Source organism: Calliopsis andreniformis, chromosome 8, assembly GCF_051401765.1.
Source record: "Calliopsis andreniformis isolate RMS-2024a chromosome 8, iyCalAndr_principal, whole genome shotgun sequence".
Taxonomy (NCBI): Eukaryota; Metazoa; Arthropoda; class Insecta; order Hymenoptera; family Andrenidae; genus Calliopsis; species Calliopsis andreniformis.
This window is the reverse complement of record NC_135069.1, coordinates 3,406,391-3,425,978: the sequence shown is the minus strand read 5'-3', so window position 1 is coordinate 3,425,978 and position 19,588 is coordinate 3,406,391. Positions and strand designations below refer to the sequence as shown.

The following is a 19,588-nucleotide window of genomic DNA, read 5'->3' as shown; positions in this document are numbered from 1 at the left end:
CGCTTGTTGCGACGACGGCGACACGCGTGATTCCGACTATCTCATGGTTTCGACGATCAAAGCTAACCAACCAATATCTACGAATCACGCCTGCGAACGCGAATGGCATAAACGTTCGTTAAGCCATGCATGTGTTCAAAGGTGGCAAATTAAGCTGCATCCTCACTCAAAATTGCTGCTTGTTCCTGCTTTGAGTTTAGAACGACAAAGATCAAAGAAAAATAGTTTTCTCATAAAATGCAATATTTAGACTATGATCAATATTATATTAAAAAGAATGGAAGGTGACATAGTATCTTTTTGCTTTCTTAGAAAAAGATGTAATAAAAATTGACAAGGATGATTTTTATGTTATGAATTCTTTGATTGTTGTAATGTTAAAAGAATCTGTAGCAACAGGTAATAAAAAGTGCTTTCTTGTTGCCTTAGTGGGAACGTAGCTTTAGGTGTCACGTGTCGCGCAAGGAATAATCTGTAGGAAAGGGGTATATCAAGATAACGTTTTGTATCAGCGCAGCCAGGAAAGGGAAAGAAACGTATTCCCTAGCGGATGCGCGGGGGAAATTTTAACGATCCTCCCCTGTATTTTATCCCCTGGCAGCTTGCATGATATAACAAGTAGTTATATGAAGCTACGAGCTGCCTCCATACCGCTCGCCGCAGGATCCTCGCTGTACCATGGGGTGCTATATTTCCTAGCAATGGGTGGTAAACTTTTTTCTAGCCACGAGTTATGATATACGCTCAAATCCTGGCGTCTTCCTTCTTACGATTTTCACGATAAACTTCTTGCTTCTTTGCCCTAGATTTATCGCGACCCTACGTGCAAAATTATTAATATTCCTGTTTACGCAGCATATTCGTCCCCCAAAATGAAAGAATTTCGCCATCTTGTTAGGTTTTACTTTCGCTCGAGAAAATCAACCCTCGGGTTATGGAAGTCTCGGAAAATGAGGACTCTCTTCTTCTCAGACGTAAGTAGCTTACATTCGTTTGCTACACCAAAGTAGGTACCGAATCGACAGATGTGACTAACAATAGTGCATCTGTGAGAGAATGCAAATAGAAAAGTGCAGGCTGCTCGTTTGCCTTCCTTTTGTCCATCATCTTCTTTCCTCGGTGATTCTCTTCCAAGGGCGACCTGGACCTTGAATAACGTTGAACAAGGTCGAGTCTACTTGCTGAGGTCATTCACCTCTCATTCAGAAACATCAGCATTATTCTGATAATCTGAGCAGCCACTTGGACACGACAGTGTAACATATTCGCCAAAATCACGAAAGTCTCATTTCGCAAAAATATCACGTGGCAGGGGCACTTACCACTCCGCGACGACTTGCATGCAACCCTCTGCCGGGTTTTCTAATTCTCGGGCGGAGTCTAATTAACGAGCGTAAGTAACGCTTGTAATTAAAGGGGAGGGTAATATATTTGCCAGACGGCGGTATCGCGAAGAAACGACAGGAAAACTACCTGGTGCCACCTCTTAATGGCCCTTCCTCGTGAGCCCTCGTGGGATACACTCTCGCCAGTGTGCGAACGTCACACCACGTGAACACGTGTACCTTATACGTACGTGACCATTCTAGGCCCCGCCGGTGAATCCTCCCTGGCATAACTTCGAATTTCCTGCTGTCTCTCCCTCTAACGAAATTTTATCCACCAGTGCTTTTAGCATTTGCATCTTTATCCGATTCGATCGTGCCCTTCCCCTTCGCGTTTGTCTCCAGTCAACGTTCTGTCGCGTGGAGTTTCGATCTAGAGAATCCTGAGAGTCTCGCGAAAGTGATTCCTCGGCGCACGCCGAAATATATTGTTTCGTTTTAAACGAATATAGGCGCGGCCGATGATAAAAGGTCGACAGCGAACCCTCTCGCTAGACTAGGCTGTGCAAGGGGTGAGTCTATCGATCGACGCTTGTCTGAAAATTGAGAGACTCATCGGGGGAAAAATTCCAATCCGTGATTCTGTCAGTCCGCGTTGCATTCCGCGGGTTCATTCGTTTCGGTGGGCCTGTCGCCTGACAGGGTTTAATTTATGATGGGCTCCCGACGCGACTGGTATTAAAATCCATAATGAATGAGCAAAATGAATTACACGTACGGCTCCCATGTCTAGTCGGCCCGCTGCCTCTCGCAACATCCGCTCAAATAGAATTTTCGTTGCGACAGTCCTCGTGACGTTTTGAATGGATAATGTTCCTTTAAGTAGGGAAATTAATCTCCACGAGTTTCTGCTACAACAAGGTATTAGCGTTTCCCGTTGTTCTCGCCCGAGAGACCAGAGACATTTTTGGACTCTCTTCAAGCATGTTGTTGTATAATATCGTTAGTTTAGATTGACGCTGCAATATAATTTTTAAGAATAATTTCAAAGAGAATCGTTCAAAAGGGGAATGATTGAATGGCACATGGTTGGCGTGAATATTTCGTTATGCTTTCACGGATTAAATTTATCACGGCAAAGGAACGTTTAAAAAAGGACCAGAAGAATGAAATGAACAGTAACCAGTGGCAGTCTTCGCTGTTTTCGATCTGCTGTACGTGTTAGTGACGGTTCGTACATCGTTGGCACGCGTGTTTTTAACGCTGAAACAAAAGGCCACTCTTTACGCGTTGATAACGTGTTTCTCGAGCGAGCAACATTTCCAGCGACGGAAGGGACAATTTTCTCCACGATTTTCATTGCATCTCTGGCGAGTCGCTCGTCCGCTAAATATTCCGCCGTGGAAAGATTTCCGCCGAGGGGATTTCAGATTTGCCATCCACCGGATGCACCGACTGTTTTCACGAGGATTTCCACCGCGAATTTGCTCGTTTTCCGTTTCGCGGCCGCTGAAAAGTCCTCAACAGCTTTGTCGAAAGGAAAATCAATTAACAACTTGACATGGTTCCCCTTTTCCCTACGTCAGCCGATTAATCGCGTATTTTACGCGAGACGGAGCGATAAAATCGTTTCGAGTCGACATTGTACTCGGCCCTTGGTTTCTTTTTTAAAAATGCGTTTACCAACTCATAATATGCAAAATTATTTCTCGAGTTCTGTGCGTTTTGTCTGAAAAGCAGAGAGGATTCTTTATTTAGATTATTGCCTGTAATAGCGTAGCAAAGTCAGAGAAATCTGTGCAGCGGAAAATTTGATTAGTGTACCTACACGTGGAGAAATATAGTATCGAAAGAACATGAGAGATGAAGTTATTCGATGTACATATCATCAGGTCTATTTTTCAGCGATTGATTGCTTCATCGAGATATCGTCGAGCATCCATCAAACCGTATCTCTTCTTTTTTGTGTTTCAGAATCGGAGCTGCTGGCAGAGGGCTTGGCGAGCAGGAGCTACGAACCGGTTAGTTTTCTCCACCCTTTTAATACGATTATAAATTGTAAACGGCTGCAAGGAGCGAGCGGCTTTCTCCTCATTCAGCCCTCTGTTTCTTTTTTCCTCCCTCTTTCACTGTTCGTCTCTCGCTTCGCTGCAGCCATGGAGAAGCACTTAATTCGAGGCTGCATTTAAAGAGCAACGGAACGTCGAAGCTACGGGTAATTAACGCGTGCCTCGGCTCTTCATTTCGAGATCGAAATCCATCTCAATTCGATCGTCGCCAGTTCTTGCTTCATCCTTAAGCTCAACAGAAGGGAAATTTGATGCACGATGGGAGCTATTTTAGCGTCGATATTTCGTGGCAAACGTTAAGCGAGCGAGCTCAGCGATTGCGCTATCTGAATCGGTCAATTCTTGATATCTATCGCGGAGGTCGGGGGATTTTTCTTAGGCGAGGGAAAAAAAGGACAGAAGAGAAGGCGGCAGAGAAGAAGAGCACGGAGGGCGGATAAGGCTGGCGTTTCTTCTCACGGTCGAGTTCACCGTAATTTTCAACTATTCAGTCGCTTGCTTTTACGTCCGCATACACCCTTTCCGACAAGTTCCGATGGAAAAACTCGTCTTTATTCGGGGCAAGAGGCGTATCGGGCAGACAACCTCCGTAAGTCGGTGCTCGTCGACTCTTTCGGCACGAAGTGCCTTCTGTTTTCCTCGATGCTTTATATTCGGCTCCTCCTCGTGGAGCCATTCTTCCACAGAAGTTGCATAAACAACGTTTGAAGGTTCTTAATAGCTGAAGCTAAAGGAATCATTTTCTGTTTCGTTTATTTGAATTCGGTTCCGCTAGATCCAATCCCTTTTCACTGCCGGTGAATTCGCCCGTTCTCCCCTGCTTCTCTTTTCCAATCTTCCCTCGCCAACATCCCGTGCAGAAAGAGGGAGGGAACGTATCTTTGCTGCATCGTTCTGCTCGCGAGAGCGAGAGAGAGCCGAGCGGCGTCGCGATGAATGCGAGCATCAGAAGCGCAAGGGGTGAAAAAAATCTCAGCGGGGTTAGCGAGCTTAATTGAAATCAAGCCTGTACTGCTAGGATGTTCTTTCGGTGTAAACGGGCACGCTTTCGAAATGAAAGGAAGAATGAGGGCATTCAGACGTAGACGAAATTCCACGCGATATCAGCATCAACGTTCAAATTTCCCACTGAAGTTGTGCTCGACTTTTTCTTGGTCACACTCGTTTCTCATTTACGGGCTCGCATGGAGCTCAATCGAACGTTCAGCAGAAGACCGAAAAGTTAGTAGCAGGGTCGTTTGTGTATGCAAAATTTTAATATTCATCGAGTGAGTACGCCTCGTAATCGACCGAGCTAACCAGAACGGTTTCTCATTAACCCTTAATTATTCGCCTACTTTCCTATTCTTACTTTCTTTCCATAATTTTAGTTATGGGCGATTAACTTTGTCTTTAAAAATTTGAATGATATTTAAAAGTACATAGAATAATAATTCCAAAAACTGTGCAGAAAGAATGATTCAACTGTTAGTGACTTATTAAGGGTTAATATTCTCCTTCTTTTCTCAAGGAGTATTGCATTGACGTCATATGATTTTTCACTGCAATTCCATCCAGTAGAATCCGGAATCTCGCGTCGCATCAGCATAGTAAAAGACTCAAATACTCTCGAAACAGGGCGATTGACACGCCCTTCAAAGTTTGCCGCAACTCGTATTCTTGGCCGCGTTACTGTCCCCTTTTCCTCTTAGCATTCACCGAAGCGACGGGAATCCTAGAGATATGGAGGGCTCGCCGATATTGCCCCTTTTCTATTTATTTATTGCGAAACGGGTCTTTTCGAAGTCTTTGTCGATCTCAGTTCATCGTTGCATTCCCCAGTCGCATCTCACCGTTTCACCGCGCCTCGTTCGTCCGCCCCCGACTTTTCCAGCGGCGCTTCTTCTTTGTCGCGCCCCCGGCACTCGGTAATACGAGTGATATATTAAAGTTGAACTGCATTGTATCGAATATACACGGGGGAAAGGGTGGAACGATCGGTCGATCCCAAGGAGGCGACGTGAAAAGCTTCGGGAACGCATATACCTAGCTCTCGCGCGCCGCGGAAGGATGATGGCCTCGATCGTTTTACAGGAAGATGCATCTTGACACGAATACCATAAACGCTTTTCAGCTCGCCTCTATCCTTTCCATGACATTCGTGAAATTCATTCGTGATCCAGCGTAAGATCGCCGCCGCGATTCGTCTCGTCAAATCATAGCGAAATTCAACACCCACGACTTTAACAGCATTATTTTAAAATTGTTTGCAGCATCAATTATCTTCAATTTTCCAGCATTCTTTCTACCCTAAAACGACAGATGATCTTAGTCGTGGATTAGAGGTCTTTTGATCGCAGCTTTACCCGCTGCTTTCCGTGTCTGTTCCCGCGGCGTTAATAATGCTGTTTATGTCGCTCGACGTACCGCTAGAATTCACGAAATCGCGACACGAGACTGGAATTAATGACTCGTTGAGCGATTCCGAGGGATGTTCGCTGAGGGAGTGGCGTGTCAGATTTAGGTGATGCTAAACGCGCCATTGACAGATTAACGGCAGGCCGCGTGTACTATCTTTTTATCTATGCGTGTGCAGTTCGATCCTCTTTCCTTGGCGCGGAAGCGTGCGACCCTCGTAGATAAAGTGAGCTTTATACGTACACGTATACGAAAACCACGGCATAAAATACTGGAGCGAGCGGAACTCTCGCTCCCTCTCGCCCGTTCATATTTTACAATCCCCGGCTCTCTGACGTCGTTGAGGGCGTCTCTTACGGAGTTGGCAACAACCCTGCCGCTAGGTCGTTAGCGACGGCGAAGTCTTATCGTTTAGTTTATTCCGCCATTGCTAATATTCCTGTGCTCGAAGAAAGGAAACATCGGTGGGGAAAAAATCGGGGGAAAAAGGAGCGATAAGTGAAACTTGATTCCATTTTCGTCGTTCCTCTTCTCCCTCTTCCTCTTCTTTTTTCGGTACTTTGCATCAAAGATTCAACGGGCTAGTAGACACAGGACGTCGGAGGCTTTCTTAAACGCAGCTTTCTCAGAGACAGACCGAACCACGCGCGAAGCTTCATACAAAACACCGCTTATTCTCGAGGATATTGGGGTGGGTGCGACGTGTGTGAACTCTGGCGTTATTCCCTGCACGTCTGCCGTATGCACATATTGCATTTCTGCGTAGAGGATACGAGCGCTCGTACCGGCTGGGGGATGACGCGGGAAAGGGATGCGGAATGGGGCTCTTTCAGAGCTAAGTGCACCCAGCTCTCGAACCGTCTCGTTTGCCGTTTCACAGCGCCTCCATGTTCGAGCTGTGACTCTCGCTCTCGAAAAGTTAGGATCTTCTCAGAAAATGTGCCACCTTTTATAAATACGGACATTCGACAGACTCGATGGCTTTTTGCCATCATTAACGCGTAAATATTTCAATGGGAATAATATTCGAGGATTTTTCTATCGTATGAAAGGGGACTTAGTGCTTTGGCTGACAGAGAATTTAAATATTCTCCTCAGTCGTCGACGACACTGTACAATTAGAAGAGCAGCATAAACGTTGAGAGACTTTAACGACAGTCGTTAATACAGACGGAATTAAAGTTAGAGCGCTCCGTTATCGTCGTTTTCATTCGACGATAAGAAATCCGCAAACTCTCGGGAACTTTTCCCGTGGCTGGATAACTATTTTTAGCCAAAGTACAAGACGTCGTTCTTTCAAGGGGCAGAGGAATGAAAACGCGTCTCCGTCTCTCTCGTTTTCCGCGCTATAATCTCGTTGCTCCGTGCTCGCGGGAAATTGTAACGTTAAGTCAAAGAAATGGCAGAAAATTGCACTTGTTCGAAGCTAAGTGCAGCTCCAGCTCGCGAACGATTCTCAGTCCGATAAAAATTCCCTGGAGCGCGAAGAAACGAGGGCGTCGATAAGATCCGCGAATCGGATGTCGAGAGACGAAACAGTAATTGTCAAAGGGCAACAGGCTTGAAAGGGAAACAGTAGATCAGTAGTGAAGTAGATGTAGGCGTCTGACATTCGATAAACGCACGCTCGATCGATGGTTTGCGTGTCGTTGGAAAGGGATGGGGGAGAAGCAGCAAACCGACGCGTACATAGTACAAACGGGGACGAGAGGAAAGAAGTAAGCAAGAATATTTCGCGATAGGGTTTATTCGCTATTTTATGCATTCATGACGCGTACTTTTATGCATTCACTTTTACGGGCCAGAAAGCGACTTCTTACCGAAGTCGAGGAGGAAGCGAATACAGGGATGAAGAAGGCGACATGGGAATAAGTTGGAGGTGTCTCGACGCAAACTGGCTTCCGTTTCCTTTTCATTCTCCTCCGTTCGCCTGGATTGCCTCCCCGCTGTACTTCTGACTTTCGATGTTCCTCGTGTTTGGGAATATTTATATAAGTCAGAGAAGCGATACTTCCACCCAAGTTTGGCGCAATCGAATCGATGGTTTCTCATTTCTACGAAACGTAATTCCTTCACGAATACGCGGCCAGTGTTCCTCGGTCGACGTTCCAGAGTAAAAGTTTGCTCGACCCTCTGAGCCCTGTTATAAGGTAGAAACTTTATCGGTCGACTGTGGGGGTAAGTTCTTTGGCAGGTTTTCATGTCAGGGATAGAACTCCTCCAGCTCGATCGCGATGCGGCCAGGATTTCTCATTAAATGCGACTAAACGATCGAAACAAACGAAGATCGCGATTCCTCGAGAAGAATGTCTGGAGTCTGGACTGATTCGGTGGTTTCAGTAAACAATAAAATCAATCGAGTCCTCCTGTTCTTTAATAGGGCAGAGGCCGACGATTGTAAAGCTTTTGAACTTTAATCGATTCTGCGCCACAATACCGCTACTTTTGCAAATGAGGCAGCTCGCGAGGAGACTAAGATCTTCGAGAAAAAAGGAATAGCTTGGGTCGCTTCGTCGGTCCCCCCTTCGAGGTTTACCGCGAACAGGAGATTCTTTCTTCATGGTCAACTGGGGGAAGGCTCAGCCTCGTTTTTTACCTTGCTTTACGATCGGTGTAAAGTTACCTGTGCACCACGCAGACGTACGACCGAGTTCCAGATGCGCCTTCGCAGATACGTGTGTGTTTACATAGCCCCTGACCACTTCCGGACCATCTCACGGCTTCGTCGTAACGTAGTGTCTCTTACCCAGATCCACCCTCCGTTTCTTTCGAGGAAACGGAAGGTGAGAGAAAATTTCGTGTATATTTCAGGAGAACGAGAGGCGGGTTGTCTTATTATTTTATTCAGCAGGTTGTTTCACGGGGATTCGAAATCAGTGTCGAATGTTTCCTCGAACCAAACTGCTCGTTGCTGTTCATTCGACTCTAAAGTGTTTCACATGTTTCCCCTTTTACCATTTCTTTCGCTGGTATAATTCATCTTTTAGTGAACAGATGATATCATTATTGGTTTTTCAGTATTGGTTTTTCTTGGCCAAGAGAATTCAGTCTCAATAATTATAGTGGTGAACTGAAGAGCAGTACAAGTCGAGAAACCACAGTTTGAGATATTTCTAGATCTGTGGCAAAAGGCAAGTCGCTTTAATACACTGTGACTCTGCGTTCCAGATGTAGTTTTGAAATGATTTGAAAATAATTCATTTTAGTCTTGTACTGTTCTCCAACCTACCCATTCAAACCTCCCTCTCTTCGATGACAACTGATCAGAAGTTTTTCGATGGGCAACCTCGAACTCATTATGCGGGTGTTGGTTTTACATCGAAAACGCTGGATCCCAGAACAAACAAGGGGCAGAGGAGAATACAGAGTCTTTGTCTTCGCGTCGATTTTTACGTTTGTGGCAAGGGTTCGATGATAGAACGAGGGGCAGGAGCAAGAAGGGTGAGGGCGAGAGCAGAGAGGTTGGGGATCAGAGGGAAAGAGGAAGTAAGAGCTATGAAACGATCGGCGGAAGAGAGTGTACGTAGAATTCTGCCGCGTTACTGCGGACGCGCCGATTCGAATCTGGTCGACTGATTTTTCCCCCTCGTCGTATCACGGCTGAACCCGAGAAAATTTCCTATCGCAGCGGATGCGGAGAAATGACGTGGAAAATCGGAGGGAATGCCTCTTCAGTCCGCTGCAGTCTTTCAGTTTCTTTTTTCTCCCTCCTCTGCTTTCACCCCGACCCTCCTCGAATGTATTTTCAACGGCTTGACCTGTTCTCGTTAACGATAGCAACTTCTCCCACGGTTCTTGCCGATCGACCGTCATCCGATTCGCTTTTGGTCGCCATTAGGAGGAATCGCTGGCACAGATCAATTCGATTAGACGCCGATTTCTCGTCCTCAGCTTCAGTCCTTTGGCTTCGCGGCTTGCGGACGTGGCACTGCTTGAAACGGGACATACATCATTTCTGGGATCTTTTTGCGGGAATCCCAGGATCGTACGCCAACGATCGTAACATTATTTTCAGTTCAGTCGAGGAACTGGCGGCGAAGGAATACGGAGTGGAACGACTTCGAGAAAGAAACAAATGGCACCTTCGTGGCTCAATCTATCGGCTCATTTGAATAAGTCGACCGTCGGTAGCGCCTCCGCCGCCTGCTTCTCCCTTCTATTGCCCCTCGTCCGCCACCCTCGCGGCTCCCCATTCATCGCTCATCCCTCGCGAAGGGTGTCTCGGTTCTGTTGTCGCCGATGGAAATGCAGACATCTTTGCTCGGTCCCTTAAACGTCTCCTGATGGAAATCGCGATTACGCCGACTACTTTCGCTCCTGCTATCGCCAACGAGTACCTTCTAAAGGGTGGCTGATGCTCTCCGAGCCTTTCGACGTTGTTCTCATTAGCTTTGAGAATTTTTCAAGGGAGTGACTCTAGTTGAAAAGAGGAGCAGCCCCTTTGATTCCAGGCTCTCGTCGATCTCGCGATTAAATGTATCCCGACAATGTTTCAAGTGATTTCGGATGTTCCTCTGTTTGAGTTCTCGCACGTTTCCCAGCGATTATCCCTCGTAATTCACGAGCATTAATTTCAGCTGCGGGATTAAATTTAGGAAGCGGATTGGAGGTAGTAAATAAAGAGCAGGTGCGAAGGAACGAGCCAGCGCGATGAGAGTTTCGATTCGAGCAACCGAGTGTTTGAGTTTTCTCGATTACAGTTCCCGTTCTTTCGTGAATTTGTAACGCGTCGCTGCGGAAAACTTTGCTCCTTTAAGAAACGAAGTTTAACGGGCGCGAAGAGCCGTGTTAAAGCTCGACGCGGGAATTACAATTCGAATTTCGCGAATTCTGGTAATAGGGTAGTTGAGGGAAAATCTATGCAAATCTCAAATGTATTCAATTTCGTGCGCTTAATGCATATGACGGCATAATCGGAAGAATGGGATCGAACTGGCGGCCACTGGAACAGCTCTCTCGAGTTGCACTGCTGCAGGCTTCTCCCTTGTATATGCAATATGCAAAGATTATGTATTATGTAGCGTAGTCGTGGTCTCGTGAAAACCGCTGCTGGAGCTAACAGTGCCGTATCGAAAGGCGCTTTCTAGGATGAACGAATCCTCACGATTCGTGGCTAATCATGGCTCGTGCTTATAGTCTACTAGAAAATTTAAGAAACAGCTTCTTATTAGTCTCTCTTGCTTCAGTCTTCCTTATAGATCAGCACAGTGTAGCTTGCTCCTTAATTCTCCTGAAAGTTGAATCGTTCAGAACGAATCGTTAACGTCAAAGCGTGAACGTCTCTCAAGAAAAGCAATTCTCTATTTTCGAGACGTATTGCGACCATGCATTCGGAAAGCTAAGGCTCGTGGTCACTTTTTGCCACTCTGGCTGTAATTGAAGGCACAAAACCATACTTCTGCCTCGAAGTAACTCCAGTTTCTTACTTAATTAACCACCAACGACTTTGCACGCCTTTTCTTGTTCGTTTGTGCCCGCTCTCGGTAACTGTGATCTTTAGATGCTTCCCCTTCCGCTGGCTGCAGTTCTGCGGCGACGGATACAATGTACAATTTCGCCATATCAGCGTTCGTGCCCTGCACGAGCAGCTTCCAGCACGAACTTTCCTCCCAACTGGCGACAACGACGAGACAATTTCTTCGTCGCGAAGCATCCGGGGGAATCTCGTAATTTTCCGACATTCCTCGCTAAGAATCGGATTCGTCGGGTCGATAAAAGCGTCCCACTTGAATCGATTTCCCACCAGCCCTTCGTTTTTCCGATCGTTATCGCCGACGAGAACGGACGATATATTCGGGGCCGAAGATCCATTAGAGATGGCCGTTCCAAAAATTCGTTCACGACGTAGCGAACGAGGGAGAATATGTATGCGTCGAATAACCATAAAGCACTTTCAAATGTCTCCAGTGGATTTCCCCGAAGCCACTCTCGGTCTCCGTTCGCCGCCATTTCCCAGCGAAAAATAAGTATCCTTTCTGCATTCCCACGAATCTCCTTCGGGAATTGTAAAACGGGAGGCGAGCCGCGATAATTCTGTAGGTGTCGAGAGAGGATTCGGTACTCGCGGAGAAATGGCACGTTGGCCGAGTGCCCGTGAAACTTGGAGGTGTTGCTGAAGAAAATGGCCAGTCGGTACCCCTTTCGTCTCGGCTCTATGTACAGATATGTACACCCTTTCATCCCGTCTTGTCGGAGGCCTGTGTACATCGGTCTTGTACCTGTTTGTGCGAACCCGCTAAATAGTAGCGGGAATGAGGGATGACACTTTTAGTGGCACTTGGTCGTTCCCTTTCCTCGCCATTTTCTCTTCCAATCTCTGTAGACCTGCTCCGCGTGCCACATCAGCCTGCGGGTATTGTTAAGTTTTCCACCCTCTTGCCCTTCTTCTGCATCCACTTCTGCAGTTTGCCACCATTTCCGCGTAACCAGCTCCTTTTGTCTCCCTCGGCTAAATATGTAGCGTCAGACGACCGACAGTCTTGGCTTTGCGCATCTTCCCACTATCAGTCTTCATCTTCTCTTTGCGGGACCCCTTTATCGCGCTCTTGTGCACCGTGTCGTGGCCAGCATTATTGTCGCGGCACGACGCTTCTCGTTTTCGTTCTTTGAGAGACTGTCGCCGTGAGAAATGAAACCTGGACGAATTTCTGAGTGTTAGAAGAAGATCATAAACGAGGCCAACGTGATGCAAGATTTCGAAGAGTTCACAGGTTAGACACCATGTTTGTGGTATTTATTATTCCCACTAGACACTTTTAATCCTCTTCTAATGCAGTTGCTCTATCCAAGGTCCAAGGGAAGTTTTCATGACAGCCTCTCCCTATTACGTGTCTACAAACTCGACTGGATTCGCCATCCTCAACTCCACTTGTATAACCAGCAAACCCCAAGTTAGTTAACTATTTGCATCTCATTGAATCCGAGGCGCAACACATCGTATCAACAGTTCTGCTCGAGCAAGTTAAATCATACTCTCTGACACAGGGATTGCAAATTCCATGAGTGTGCAGTAGGAAGCATTCTTTCATATATTCGCATTGCACGCGATTTCCGCGAGGAAATATTTGATTTCCAGCGGACGTTTTTCAGCCATAAACCCGACTCGTATCAAATATTTTGGGGAAAGGGGTAATCGCCGGAAATGGCTGGAATTTTTTCACAACCACCGACGAAGCTCGGAAGAACCTGTATCCGGTTAAGAATGCACGAGAATTCTCGTAGTTTAATCAACGTCGAACGTAGGGGTGGAAGTATTTTTGTAGTGAAAAATACCACCAACACGGGAGCGAATCTTTCAAGATAAAACTTCCTTCTCCTTGGTTCTCGGGCTGTTTCTCTTCCACCCTTTGCAAGCCGAGGTTTCCCTCGATACCGCAGTGGGAAACGGAAGGATAGAATAAGAAGCAACTCCAGATAGGTAGTCCATTTCGAGATGGTATCGCGGCAAGAACGTTTCCCAGGCGTTCGAATACAGAAAAGTAGCGTGTGCAGCTCATAGAAAGTGGAGTGAATCGTACATCAGTCTCGTCGGGGGTGGAAGTGTCGGATCATGGGAGAGGCAGTGGCTGGTCCGGTTACCTAGCACACGACGCTGCCAACAAGGGTTGCTTCTCCCTCGGGCATCGTTATTCACAACTATCCGAGACTAGTGGCGCTCGAAGGAGGGTGCGAGGATACAGGTTGGTCGACCTCGAGTCGCCATGGCCCTCTCTATTATTCAGTCTCTCCTGAAGAGGATGGAGGGAGTGACGGTGGACACAGGAGCTTTGAGATGTTTTCGACGTTGTTGGAAAGTCTTTTAGTCGGCTTTCCTTGGGCAACCATTTTGCTGATCTCGAGATAGACGAACCTCTTCCTTGTGGTACACTTGTGGGGGTAAAAATTGGAACGTGAATTTCTCAATCTACTTGAGTCCCGATTATTCTTGGCAGGAAACGAGCTACGTTTTTCCTTCCTCGAAGCAGTCGATGGTTAAGGGTGGAAACGATGCATTGAGCTACATCCACTGCGCCGTACGTTCCAGCGGGAGTTACATGGTATCAGGGTGAAATGTCGTGGAGAGATATCTTGCTTGGTATTTCTGCTCGTATCTCTGTCACTCTCGTTTGTATAGGATGTTTCTTGAAATGTGGAACTGTGAGAATAGTTGTGGATTTCGGGGAAGACGAAAACAAGTATTCGACTGGAGGGTCTTAGTTTGCGGGAAAAATAGGTGGGACGTAAGAAAGGACAGTAGCACGAAGACAATGTGACTCCAGACACGTGTTCCTTCTTCATGCTCATACTTCTTTGCGTACATTAAGAAGCATCCTGTATACCGTCACTCTCCTTTTCTCCGTCTCATTAATTTCAACCCTCTGTCTTCGCGAGCTCTCATCCCTCTCCCGCTGCCTCACATTTTTCTTGTCTTTTTTTTACTTGGCCGCCGCTGTGTCCCTTGCCTTTTTTGTGACCACCCCTTCTCTCTCCGTCTTCTCCCTTTATTCTCGTTACAAGGGTGGACCAAGGATAATGTCCGCGCGACCTTTGCCTCCGCCGTGACCCCTGCGCGTTTCGAGTTATCGTGTGACAGCTCTTCGCACCTTCTCCATCCCTTGTTTCGTAAAACGAACAAGATTTCCACGGATGGAATTTTATGTTGGCCACCCTCGTAAAAATACGGTGGTAAGGGGAATGAAGTTGGATTATAGGAACGGTCCTGCTGAATCCTTTTTGTGCCATCGACACGGATGTAAACTGCTCTTGTGCGCTGATGTTAACGAGCCTTTGTCTTCTCTGTTTCATTAATAACGAAGTTCAGCTCATTGGAACGTTGTTCTACTATAGTTTGAGGATGTTCAGGAAGCGACAGTAGTGGCGGCCGCAGAAAATTTTATAGTCAGACCGTTATCGTAAAAATCTATGATAGTAGGCCTCTTGGGGCAGGATTATGAACACGATCGCCATAAGTGTACTTTACGCCTGCTTGGTCCCTTGATCCTGTGACAGGGGAACCGAAACGAATCCAAATGGTCGGGCACGTAGAATTTAATTTAACTTTTCTACCTCGAACCACTGCCGCCACGGAATCGACCCTGCTGTCACTGTCGTCTGGCTATCTGGATCGTTCAGCTTGATCGACGTCAGTTAATTTAGACACCCCGAATATATGGTTGGGAAGTTTTTCCAAAGTGCCCCAGGCTTGTTCCCCTCTATCGACAACATCGAACTATTAATTCTAGATGGGATTCCTGTGACTCGCTCAGCACATATTTTTCTGTCTTCTTCAATAAAATCCCTGCAAGTTTTTTGACGATCAATGAAAGTTTCATTTCGTGTGCATCCTGTTTAATTAGCAATGCAAAAGGATCAATGTTTAGTTTTCTGGGAATTATCTTCCCTTTTCGTAGAGATTTAAGGATAGTGAAATTCAATTATTAAAAAGGTGAATGCGTTTCAGTTGGATGATAAGAATCGCTGATTTCTCGCGACTTTAAAATTAAGAAAAAAGTAGTCAGATATAGGTGATTTCATGAAGCAGAGCCCGCTATGAATAAATCTTTAACGCGGGACGTAGCTTGCATACTTATCTACTCGCTGCTGGTTCGCCGCTTTCCCTGCAGGCTACTTCATCCAGCGTACCACAGTGGTGGCTGTTGAATTTGCATATAAGGTGGCTCGGTGTGGTTTTCAAGCTTCCTTTTGTAGGAGGGATTGTTTCCGCGTATAGACAGAGCGATGGCGCGGTGAAAATGGCTCGTTTGGAACCCCGTTACAGGATAATAATAGATACCAGAATTTACCGATATAATACGTATTGTTCACAAGGGTTTCCTCCAGAGATCTCCACCGTGACTGCTACAGAAATTTCCCAGCCGACGCGTGCGTCAACGAGAATTCTTGCTTTGTCCACGGTTTGAATAATTTTCCTCCCAGAAACGAGGTCGATCGTCGCTCCTCCCTGTCCTCGCCCGCGCATCGCAATTAAATAGCGCGAATTTTGTCAAGAGCTTAAACTCTGTTTAAGGACACATCTCGGCGACTAATAACCTAATCAACGACCAGGATTCCAAACTTACGTGCCACACTTTAACTTCCAGCCAACTTGGAAGCGTGAACGATGTGACCGCTAAATGTTGCACTCCTTTGCCAGCCAACTAATTGCTCGGTACACCGTCAAGTAATACTTCCACGCGAGTCGCGAGTCCTCGCTAGTGCTCGCGCCTATTCTCGCTTTTACGCCTGTCGATAATCTCGAAACTCTCGAGCGCTGGTAAACTCGGAGTAACAAGCTTGCAAAAAAATTAAATCCAATGTTCTTCCTAGGTAACGCGAAGTAGAATCGATATATCTGTAGGGGAGCTATTGCAATAACACAAAGCGGGTCGAGTAGTGTTTTCCTCTGATGGCAGAGATTTCTCTTTCGAGGAAAGGATTCTCGAGGAAAATTTCATTCGCGACAAGTTCGCGCGATTTCAGTGTCTCTATGGATCTGAGGGGGCAGTCACGGGGGGTGGAAAATCGAAACGATTTGTAATATCGCGAAAGTGGGCCGTCGGCTCTAGGACGATCGTAAACCTCACGGCGTCCATCGCACTTAAATGGATCCGGGGGCGGTTCGCGATATCGTAATGCCCGGGGGAAGGCTGCACTATTGCCGAAACTCTCTGGTAGTGGTACGCGTTGTGTCGTGTCGTGCGCGTTACGCGAAACGCGGCATTAAAATTCGAACACGATCATGAAAGCCGTATAGCGGCGATATAATCCGATACCGAGCCGGTTTATGGAATTCGGCGGTGCGGTCATTAAAATACCTATCTCCCTTGCTCTCGCGCGCATGGGTAACCACCCTTCTCTTTCCATCCTGCCCCTTGCTCGTTCGACCCACAGGTGATCCCTGTAGCTCCTCTTTTTGTTGCTTAGCTCCGCGTTCCAGCGCTATCCCCATCAACCTCGCTTCCATTCGCGTGCTTACGTCCTGTGCCAGGAATTATCGACTGTTTGGACGTCGAACCGAGCCACCAATCGCGATCGATAGCTGCTGTGATCGATGCCTATCCCCCCAGTATCCACCCGATGCGCGACCTGTCCTAGGTCGCGCTGCACGTGGGCTTTCGTCATTAGGATTCTCCTTCCAAAGCTTGAAGATTATTTTTGACACTCGCCGTTTCTCAGCACCCTTTCAACGTCCTCTTCCAGCTGCCCTATTTCGGCCTCTTTCGTCATCCGCCTACACGAGACCAAATTATCTTGGAGGAGGAATGCATCGCGACCTCTACGGTTTTATATCCTCACCCCTGACCTTTCGCGAGACTGCATCGCCTATTCTGCGGCCTACGAAGGATTGCTTCGGTATTTAAAATCGAGCTCTTGCGTGGATTCTGTGTGCTTTGGGGTTGATTTTTTCGTAGAGGGATTCCATAAGCTTTTGAAGCTTTGGTTGCTCGATTGCGCTGGCCTTTTTGCGAGAAAGTTGCAAGCAAAGGCTGGGAATTCGCTGTAGCGAAAAAACACGAGGGCGAAGAGGAAGGAAGGAGGGAAGAAAGAGAGCGAGGGCGATGAGTTACGAGCAGCCTCGTCGATTAATAACGCGCGGAAGCGCAGCTGGAAGTTTGACCAACGGATAGCAGGTCCCACGGAAGTCGAATAAACGTTAATTTATTTGCGCGGCGTGGCTCATGTTGCCACCCTCGAGGAGTATCGAATACGCGAACCAGTTCGCGCGCGGAGCTTTTATCTCTCGGCTCACCCAACTGTTTCTTTTATGAGGATCGCCCTTCCCGAATCGCTTCGATGCGCGAGGTACCGTGAAAATTGTTGCCAGCACTACGTTTCGTTTTTTCCAGTTTTTTTTTTAGCTGCGTGTTCGCGAGATTGATCCGCAAACAGCCGGAGTCCATGAACGCGGAAAATTCGAGCTAGATCGTCCGCTGCGATTAAATTTAATCTCTGCTTGGATCGGACGATACTGCTTCGTTATTTAAATCTTCAGATCGGGAAAGAACTAACTGGACTTTCGAGCTTCGTTAAAATGACGAGACGACGTTGATCAAACAATTGACGGAACTCTCGTGTTACCAGGCTTGATTATCTAGACTTTCCAGGGGATCGAGTAAGCAGATATCCTTTCAATCGAGATCGCCTTCCTGTCGAACAAAAGTATCGCTAGCTGCCTCGTTCCGCGACCGATCAAACGACCGAGGGAAGAAACGAAGCAATAAAGAACATTACAGATACTCTGTGCAGGGTTTCCTCTCGCTTCCTGAAGCTTCATGTTTTCCAATAGCAAGAAAGATCATAGATATATGAAATCCCGTGGGATGAAGACAGTCCTCTGTTTCGCTTACCATTCCACGCTGTCGGGTTGGACCATTTAGGATCGACGTTTTAATTTGCATGTGTATTATTACGGGCGCGGCTTCATAACTATTCATAGCGGTAAAATTAGCAGCACGATCTCTCGGCGAAAGCTGCTGCCTCTGGCTGTCATTGATTTTGGCCCTTTGAGCTGCATATTCCTGGGGTTGCCATCTGTCCGCAAGGAGACAGTCTTAGGGCGAAAGGGAGAGAGGACCTTGTCACCCTCTCTCGTTTTGCATTTTTGAAAGGGACACCAGGCTGAGGAGGGAAGAGACTCGAACCGAAAGGGCAAAAAAAAGGGGGTGGCGAGGGGGCCGCGGAGATTAATCAGAAACACCTCTCGACGTTAGTCGTCGGGGGTTGGTTCTCTCTTGAGCCGTTGCCAGCTACCCTCTCGACAATGCAGACGCTCCTTTGTGTCTGCTGCTGCTTTGTTTAATGGCTGATGAGATGGAACTTTCCTGAGAGCGAGGCGCCTCCGTTCCCTGACGAACTCTAGCCGAGTGACCAGCTGCTCGATCGCCGAGCGTAAGTCACCTCTCCACTCCCGCGACACGCTAACCTTCGAACCGCCTTTGGCATCTTCATCTTCGCACGGGATACTTTCCATACGTTCCCAGGTCCTGCTTAGGGAGAAAGTAGAGAAGATAAGGGAAAATAAAATGAAGGGAACACAAGGACAAGAAACTTGTGTAGGTAAAGGAATACCACGATTTCAGGTCGTTTGTATTAATTTAATATCAGTAACCCTCTTCTCTAGATTGTTTGATCTTCTTAACACGTTCACGCCAGCGCTCAATTCCAGTTTCTCGCCAATGGGCGGCTGCTTTAAGAGCGCTTTGCTTTATCGGACGGTGTGAGCCACTGGTGGTACGAGCCGCCCGATGGGATATTCAAGTGTGATGTGCCAGCGTGAATGTGTTAAATTCTTCTCCGCCTTCCAAATGTTTCACTCGAGTCCTGCCTGCTTACTTTGAACACTCATCCCCTTTCACGTCACTCCTCCGTGTTATTTTATTGGATGTCTTGAGGGCCTCGTCAAAATGAAACACAGACACGTCCGCGGTGAATTTTCCCCAGCCCTATCGAGCGTCCTCGTGTCTTCTCTGTTTCTGTTCTCATCCACCCTTCCGTGGAATTAAAACCATCGACTTTCATTGTGCACACGGCTCCTGGCAACACGGATGAAACGCTCCAGTGATGGATATTCCGTCTTATTACAGCCTTGTGCTTCTCGTAAGCGTTGAACCTAATCGCGAGGTCGCGGTTTAATTGCGCCGCTGATTCTCTGGGGATCGATGGATACACGATGAAGCTGGTTTCCGACACGGTGTCGCAAGAACTTGTGATGGATCTTACGTTTAGTTGCGTCAGGATCAGGCCCCGAGGTTCCTAGTATTCCGAGAAGCAGATTGCTCTTGGTTCGACAAGAATGATCGCGGGTGATCGACGCCTGGT

The 19,588-nt window shown here is 47.1% G+C and overlaps 1 protein-coding gene across 1 annotated transcript in view; it reads left to right on the top strand.

Moving 5' to 3' along the window:
• Nucleotides 1-19,588, top strand: part of LOC143182045 (uncharacterized) — a 111,053-nt gene that overhangs the window by 24,368 nt on the left and 67,097 nt on the right. Inside the window, exon 5 of the mRNA XM_076382788.1 lies at nucleotides 3,300-3,346. Within this exon, the coding sequence (XP_076238903.1) occupies nucleotides 3,300-3,346 (47 nt within the window). The remainder of the gene's footprint in view (nucleotides 1-3,299; nucleotides 3,347-19,588) is intronic.